Source organism: Protobothrops mucrosquamatus, unplaced genomic scaffold, assembly GCF_001527695.2.
Source record: "Protobothrops mucrosquamatus isolate PMUCROS unplaced genomic scaffold, P.Mucros_1.0 scaffold280, whole genome shotgun sequence".
NCBI classification, from domain to species: domain Eukaryota; kingdom Metazoa; phylum Chordata; class Lepidosauria; order Squamata; family Viperidae; genus Protobothrops; species Protobothrops mucrosquamatus.
Window position 1 is genome coordinate 44,715 of NW_015386624.1, and position 8,886 is coordinate 53,600.

An 8,886-nucleotide genomic window follows, 5' to 3' on the forward strand; every position below is an offset into this window, starting at 1 on the left:
GCACACTGCAACTTTCATAAATGTGAGTCAGCTGTCAAGCATCCAAATGTAAATCACGTGACCATGGGGGATGCTGCAATGGTCGTAAGTACGAAAAATGGTCATAAGTCACTTTTTTCAGTGCCATTGTAACTTTGAATGGTCACTAAGCGAACTGTTGTAAGTTGAGGACTACCTGTACTGTATGGTTTTAATATGCGGCATGTGCCCAGAACAGCAAAACACCAAGAAGTAAAAACCAAGCTGTTAGCAGTTTTAATTACTACCCCCAAGTGGACGAGATAATTTATTTATTTTATTTATTTTATTTTACAAAATTTATATGCCGCCCTTCTCCCCATGGGACTCAGGGCGGCTCACAGCATGTTAAAACAATATACAAAATTACCCCTGCTAAAAACCAATTAAAATCCAAAACTCACTCTTTCCTTTTTTCCCAAGGATCTCGATCTGGACAAGTTTGAGGAGCTCTTTAAGACCAAGGCACAGGGCCCTGCCATCGATCTCCTTTGCTCTAAAAACAAGGCTTCACACAAATCAGTCAACAAAGTGACCCTGCTGGAGGCCAACCGGGCAAAGAACCTGGCCATCACATTGCGTAAGGCAGGCAGGACCACAGAGGAGATCTGCAAAGCCATCTACACGTGAGTCCCCCTCTGTGCGCCTTTCCCCATCCTGTGATTTTCCTTCTTGCGCAGGCAGCCTTTTTTCTCTGTCTGGGATTGCATTTCTGCAGGCATAATCAGGAGGGGGCCACGAGATATGCAAGTAATAGGTCAAGCAGGAGATAGAGCAGGTAATCCCAAAGCAAATTACAGGTGGGGTGCTTTTCTCTTTCTGAAACACCCTTTTTTCCTTATCAACTACTTTCCTCCCTTCTTCCTCACACAGCTGGCTGTCAAGGTAAAGGCAGATCACTCTTTCCTAACTAGGGCTTAAGTTTCAGGTCACATGGAGTTAGGCTGCAAGCCTTGTGTGGGTCAAAGTTGCTCATTCCTAGGTGAGAGGATCACTGAATGAAAAGAGAGTATCTCCCCTTGCATCCTTTGCCCATCAGTATCCAGATGTTCCATCTCTGATAGAGGAACTTTCTTCACTGGGGCCTCTTTTAGGTTTGACCTGAAGACCTTACCAGTGGACTTTGTGGAGTGCCTCATGCGCTTTCTGCCAACCGAGAATGAGGTCAAGCTACTGCGCCAGTATGAGAAGGAGAGGAAGCCAGTGGAGGAATTGTCAGATGAGGACCGCTTCATGCTGCACTTCAGCAAAGTGGAGCGTCTGACCCAGCGCATGGCCATTATGGCTTTCCTGGGCAACTTCAGTGAAAACATCCAGATGCTCATGCCGGTAACACAAGTTATTTTTGGAGCTGGGGCAATTGCAGCGATGTGGCCTTAAGTGGTACTACGTTTGAGGGGGACTCTTTTATAAGTCAGTGTGCATATGGGATGGGAAAGGATGTGCTCGATGTTGATCTTTCTATTTCTTCTGCTCCAGGAAGCCAGTTGTGTGTCTATAATGACATCATGACGTACTTATAATGTAGAATTTCATAGAATAACATAGAATGTCCTTTTGAAAAATCTGTAGTTTACTAGCTGGGCTGCCTGGCAAAATGGGGGGATGCAAGCAAGCAGATATAGCCCTAGAATAGATTACATTTTTTTTATTGCCTCAGGTGCAACTTGCTCTCACTTTAGATTTAGGAAAGGCTGAGAAAAATCGTTATCCTTGAGATCAAACAGAATAGTTGTTAGGGATGAAGAAAGCATCTGCACCGGGTAGGTGTTCCACCGATACTACTCACTCAGTCTTTATGTTTTCTTGACTGCACTCAGAGATCTTGTTCCACTCTGGTGTGGATTCTGTGTTCCCAAATGATCAACTTTTCTCCTCTAGGCTAATATGCTTACAGGGTTCATTATTCTTCCTTCTTAATAGTTGTATTGACCTTTCCTAAGGGAAGCATTCAAAGCAATTAAAAACCAGATGGTTAAATCATGCTCAAATTGCTGTCTCTTCCTAAGGAATTTGCTCCTCTACAAAATACAAGAAGTATTCAGGTGCTAAACCAAGAATAATACTTTTGTGCTCTTTTGGTTTTTCCCTCTTATAGCAACTCAATGCCATTATCGCTGCCTCAGCATCTGTCAAATCGTCACAGAAGCTCAAGCGAATGCTAGAGGTAGGTCAGTCAGCTGGCATTAACGTAGTTAACAATGGAGAGTTGTAGCACAATCACCACCATTTACTTCTCATACATATTTCTGAATGCCAAAATTCAACCCGGATGAACCAAATGAGGAGAGCCTCTGAGCCTGTGAAAGACTTTCTTTCCTTTTTTTAAGGTTGCAATTTCATCAAACGTATCGAAGTATAAAATACAAACGAAAATAGTGGGAAGTGGGGGGAGGGGGAGGGGGAAAGCAAAAAGTGGAAGGGAAAGGGGAAAAGAAAAAACAGAAAAGCATGGACTTCTGACTCTTTTTAGCACATTGGAATCTATATAAATAAAAATGTAAATGTTCGTTTGTTCAAAATCTTAAATCTCCGAAAGTTCTTCACTGATTGCTTTGAAATTTTGACATAACGTTGCATTCGAATACGCGTGTGTTTTTATATACCTACTATTATATAGATGTCACACCTGTGACAGGTAAAACATGCTTTTTTTGAAAAACAGCGCCATCTGTTGGACGTAAAAGCAACACACGCTACGATTTTACGATTCCATTTCAATGTTTCTGATTTACGATCCATTTACGATTTCCAAATTTCCAATTTTACGATTCCATTTCAATGTTTCCGATTGCACTGTCAAATTGAATTTTCATAGATTTCGGTTTATTTTCATTTTGATTTAATTATTTCGTGTGACATTGCGTTGGAATTGAGCTGTGTCGTTTACCATAGCGTTCCATTCGTGCACAGACAGTGGAACAACAAAAAATATTGTATACCCACAAGCATTGTGAAATTAAACATATTACAAACGTGCGCTTTCTCTTTTCTTTCTTTTCCATTTAACCAGACTGAGCCACAGCAACGCGTGGCCGGGTACAGCTAGTATCATAATAAAATTAAAGCCACTTTACTTTTACATACTTAATGTGTACTAGCCATTTCTATAGCAACAAAGAAAGGCTTACTTTCAATTAGTTCAGGAGCTGTAGGCTCTTAAGTTGGAATGTGGTTTCTACAGAGGCAGAGAAGATTCACCCTGTGCCCTGGGCTTCATTGGCTAGAATGTTGTCTTGTACCTTGGGTCAACTGCCCTTCTTCTCTTCTTCTTTCCCCACAGATCATTTTGGCCCTTGGCAACTACATGAACAGCAGCAAGCGTGGCTCAGTTTACGGGTTCAAGCTGCAGAGTCTGGACTTGGTAAGGGAAGAAGCATGGAAAAGGGTCATACGGTATGATCCATGTGTCTGTAAAAAAAAAAGTAGCCAGCTGGATTTGTTAGAGATACCCTAAGAAGAAGGAAATGAGTAATGAATGTGCTGTCACAATGTACAGCACTGGGCACCTTTTCATGCTACCCGTGCCTGTGAATTCTAATGAGTGAATGCATTTCCCCCAGGGCATCCCATGTCAATGTCCATACGTGTAACTGAACAGATGGGATTGTCTGTATTCACATGCATGTAGACTCCCTGCCGGTCTAATGTTTGCACACATTGATGCTGATGTCTTGATCATCTGTTCTTCCTCATTTCTGTCCTGAAAGCTGTTGGACACTAAGTCAACTGACCGGAAGCTGACTCTTCTACATTTCATTGCCATGATGGTGAAGGAGAAATATCCTGAGTTGAGCAACTTCTGGCAGGAACTGCACTTTGTGGAAAAAGCAGCTGCAGGTAGATGGTCCCTTCAACCATGACAACCATAAATGCCATCTTTGTTTCATCCTGGTCTTAGTGAGGACCCCATTAGGTGCTTTTATCTCCAGCTTCTCCTTCATATATAAGACCCAGCAGCATTTCTATCTGGAGATTGTATGGAATTCAAAGAGACAACATTTTCTGCATAGGTACAAGCCTCTGGCTTTGACTTAAGAGTACTAGAAGGATCATGAACTGACTTGTAGAGGGAAACTGTCTCCAATCTGATATAATATACAGCATAATGTATGAGCAAATATTGCTACACTTCAGTTAGTATGCAGATTGTTTCCAGAAAGGGTAATGGTAAAGTAAAGCAGGCACTAAGCAGACTAATAGGTGTGCTGGTATATAAATACATGGAATATAATTGGAAACTGAATTTCCTGTGGCTAGGTTGCTCAGACTAAAAAGTGGACTTGAGACTCAAACAACTTAGAGAACACCCCCCCCCAAGCCATGTTGAGCAACAATATTTTCTTGCAGTCTTCCTGGAGCTGATGGGAATTGGTATCAAACCCTCAAAACTGGAGGGTTAAGGAGCTCCCTGCCACTGCTGGATAGGGACAGATCAATCCTGTCAGGGGTCTCCTGACAGCTGTTGCTCTCTCAGCTTGAGAATGGCTGCAATAAATCACAGCTTTTGTGTCCTGGAGATCAGCTGTGCTAATGTACAGAAAAAGCTCTTTTGGGCTTCTTAAGATTCAGCAGTCTTCCACTGATTTGCTGGATTCAGATGACGCAACTGACACAGTCTGCCCCTTCTCTTGTATAAATGACTTATTGAGTGATGCAGAAGCATTCAAAGTAATCTGAAGCTGCCACAATGATGAAGGCTGCTGCCTTCTTGGCCACTGGCCCAGACTTTGTTGTGCAGCATTGCTAGCTGTTGTCATTTTTTTTTGCAGCACTAGGAAAATGATAATATAAATGACTTTGATGAGGTTGGAGCAGTGGTGGGATTCAGCCGGTTCGCACCACTTCGGCAGAACCGGTAGCTAATTTTTTGTTGCCCAAGCCCAAAATGGACTTCCAGAAGCGGCATCACAGAGAGAACCGGTTGTTCACCTATTTGAATCCCACCACTGGGTTGGAGATGCCTTTTTACAGCTGGTACGTGGAACAGAAGGAATGCATTTCGAAGGATAGAGTAACAGAGTGACAAGAGAATGACCGCCTCTTGTGCAGGGCTGCTGTGCAAGTGACTGAAGGAAAGTGTTTAGGCCTTCTCTTCTGAGTTTGCCTTACATAAATTATCTCGGATAAGTGACTCAAAACTAACCAGGTTCCTGACTCTGCTGTGAAAATTAGGGTTCTGATTCACACATTGTGCTTGGCCTTTCAATATCCAGGTCAGTCATGTTTTGTGCACCCAGCTCATTTCAGGAGACACTAAGATCCAAAGTTTTACTTCTCTGTCTTTTTCCTTGATGTCTCTGAATGGTTTATAACCAGTGGCATGTTGATAAATGTATAGCAACCAACTCAGCTCCATGGCCACAGCTCACTGCTAGCCACCAAATAGCTGATTGACTTGTTAGGCATTGCAGCTCAGCTCTGTTCTAAACTGATTTGCAAAATTCCAGAAAAGTTAACAATTGGCTCTTGTGAGCTGATATAAGCTGGCTCCAGCACATCAAGGTTTATAACAAAAAATTGTGTGGGATTCATAGTTGCCTCCCCCTTCCTCTGACAAACATCCTGTGCAATTTTGCGAGTGGTTGGAGCCAGTCCATGGCATCCTGTGAAAGCCTCAGTGCCCCAACTGGGGGTTCTGGGAAATGCACATTTGAAGGCATCAGGGTGAGAAAGGCCATATTTACAGTATATAAGCTGAAATGAGAGATGGTTGGGGAACAGACTGTATACAGAATCCACACTTGTTTTTAATTAGTTTGTGTCTATTTGTTGATGGACAGGATTCTTTTCTGAGTAACCTAAGAGAAGATCACTGATCTTGAGAAGGTTGAATGTTGAGTGTGGGAGAGGAAGATGGGAAGAGATGAAGACAAGAAATGATATTATCAAGGAGAAATGTAGAAGAATTAAAGGATTAAGCCAAATACTTAAAAGATAATTTTCTCAAATTATGTTGATTTGTGGCTTTGCAAAAGCTAGTACAATGGAATCCAGTTCTTTGAGCAGCAGGATACGTCCCTTCCAATTATTACTATTACTATTACTACTACTACTACTACTACTACTACTACTACTACTACTACTACTACTATTATTATTATTATTATTATTATTATTATTATTATTATTACATTGTTAATAAATTAGTGTAGCAGTGTACAACAGAACAGCTTAAACACAGACTGGGAGTTATCAACCAGAATTAAATACAAAAGGCATGACTCGTACCTACAAGTGCCAGGTACCTCTGAGCAAGTTTTAATCCTAGGATTTTTTTTTAGTATCAGAATACAATTGACTTTATGCTTGAATGTTGCACTAAGTTATTCAAAACATTCTGTATGTCAATCAAATTTGGGCTAGGGGTGAAGGGGTATCCATTTTATTTCCCCAAAGATCTGCCTGTAGATCCTGATACACCTTCTGCCCATCCCTGGAACAGAATCCAAATGCTTTCCTAGTCCCCCGTGAAGCCTATAAACTCCTTTGAAATTCTCCAGCTGAAGTTATCCTGAGGCCCATCTGGTGACTTCTCTTACTCCACAGTATCTCTGGAGAACGTTCTGCTGGATGTGAAGGAACTAGGGCGTGGCATGGAGTTGATTCGGCGGGAGTGCAGTTTGCACGAACATAGTATCCTGCGTAACTTCTTGATCGCCAGTGAGGGGAAGTTGGACCGACTCCAGAAAGATGCTAAGACTGCAGAGGTGAGTGGAGGGGCAACTGGATGACAAGGATTAATCGAGAAGAGCTTGCAACCAAAGCTTTGCTTCTCTGTGCCACTAAAGGAATCAAGTGCATGAAGTTGGTATATGAACTTCATATACAGTAGTGGCCAAAATTGTGGAAACCTTTTTGGGAAAAGTGTATTTTTGAGGTTTGATGGCTAATAACACCACTTGTTTTTGGAGTAGTACCATAAAATTATATATCAATGGAAAGATAATTTAATCAAGAATATAATACAAGATAGTTTGTTCAATTATCTGTACTGTATTCTATGAAAAGTTATAGCCAAATAACTAGAAAAAGGAAGCACAACTTGCTTAGATTGATATCAGGTAGCTTTCCTTCATCTGATTGTAGCCAATGAGCATGAGTGTTTAGAGAGCCAATCAGGTGTCATCTTGTTTTGGCAATGAGCCAATCAGATCACAGTAAAATTCAGTTATTGATGTCATGTATTGAAGCTGAGAGGAGGACATTTGTCAGTATGTTATGTGATCACTATCAAGTCGTTTGGTTTTTTTTTTCTTCTTTCATTTAGCGAGCTTGTAAAACATAATAAAATTAAAGTAATGGTGCAAAGAGTTGACTGGTTGCCCAGAAAGCGATGTAAAATAGTATTATTAAGTGAACAAGGCTACAGTTATAAACAAATTAGAAGAAAAATTGGTGGAAACTTAACCAAAGGTGGCATTTCTGTACACTTTTCCTAAAAGGTTTCCACAATTTTGGCCACTACTATACTGATTGCACTCCAGACCATGTAGGAAAGTCCTGCTATGTGTGATTTTGCAGATACATTTAGTGCGAGATTTGACTAATCCATATTTATTCAACAACAGAGATGTGTGACTGACATCAGAGAGTGCTTGTCCCTGCTCATATTCTTGTGCCAGAAGATCAGATTGTGTGGAGAAATGGATGCCTTTTCTTTACAGCTGTTGAAAAACACTGTTCTGTTGTGTAGATTGGATTTCTGAGTTTGTAGTGCTTTAGGCAAAGATGGTTGTTTCGACACTCAAGCCTAAAAGTACTGGCAGTTAAGCTTGGTAGTTTTCTCTTTCTACAGCAAGCCTGAAGGCTGCAGAAGCTACTGTTTCATTCATCTTGCTTATCTTTTGTGACAGGAAGCCTACAACACGGTTGTGCGCTATTTTGGCGAGAGCCCCAAGACGACACCACCCTCTGTTTTCTTTCCAGTCTTTGCACGTTTCATCAGATCCTACAAGGTGAGGGTTGGGAAGTGGAGATTCGAGATCGGTATGTTTCAACCTTAGCTGCCAAGATTGAAAACACTGTTCTAGCTGGCTACTTTAGAAGCAACAGAACTGCATGCTTGAGCTTGCATGAATTTGGGAGCCCAGTCGTAAATATTTAAGCTCTTCTGGACATGGTCCAAGAGAAAGCAGTTTTGGCTGGGACTAGGCATGGCCAGTGAATAAGGGAATTAGAATTCTCTTCCTGTGTGGGCTAACTACTCCCTTTCCGCTGAATGGAGGTCTCCTGTGCCAGGCCACTCATCTCAGCCAAGCAGCTTTCCAAAACGTTAGCCTCTCCAGAGCATTTTCCAGAGCAGCTATCATCTGCATTAATTACAGACTTTTCTCCCTTGTTGGGGGAAGCCATCACAGATTTAGATTCAGAGTTGACAAGCACAGCCCAGAGAGAGGAAGAGAATGGTAGGCCAGCTGGCAGAGAAACAACCAGATGGAGAAAGAGAGAGATGGTTTCTTTAAGTGACAAGGCACTTAGAATCAGGGAGTGCATTAACCTGGTGTCTTTATGGATAGCAGTGGCATAGAACTACTCTCTTATATCACTGGATATCAAAGTACGGGTAGCCCTTGGCTTAGGACAGTAATAGAGCCTGCCCATTATGGTCATAAGTCATGACGGTCATAAAATGGGTCGGTCACATGACCAAACTGATTTTACAACCTTTTTTTATTGGTTTTATTTTACATGGTGGCAAGGCCATCAATTAATCAAAACAAAATCATATTTATACAATTCAAATTATTTCAATATAATTAACTCAGTTATACATATAACTAATCTATTATTATTTTAATATATCCTACTTCCCCTTAAGTCAATACTAATAACTCTATTCCTATACTCCTCCCACCCCCATCCCCA

At 41.4% G+C, this 8,886-nt stretch overlaps 1 protein-coding gene across 1 annotated transcript in view; it reads left to right on the plus strand.

Annotated features, from left to right (window-relative positions):
- FMNL3 (formin like 3) overlaps positions 1-8,886 on the plus strand; it is a gene marked incomplete at its 5' end in the record, with an annotated part of 53,582 nt that overhangs the window by 39,379 nt on the left and 5,317 nt on the right. The window contains 7 exons of the mRNA XM_015814744.1: positions 442-644; positions 1,113-1,347; positions 2,117-2,185; positions 3,302-3,382; positions 3,729-3,858; positions 6,568-6,728; positions 7,875-7,976. Of these exons, the coding sequence (XP_015670230.1) occupies positions 442-644; positions 1,113-1,347; positions 2,117-2,185; positions 3,302-3,382; positions 3,729-3,858; positions 6,568-6,728; positions 7,875-7,976 (981 nt within the window). The remainder of the gene's footprint in view (positions 1-441; positions 645-1,112; positions 1,348-2,116; positions 2,186-3,301; positions 3,383-3,728; positions 3,859-6,567; positions 6,729-7,874; positions 7,977-8,886) is intronic.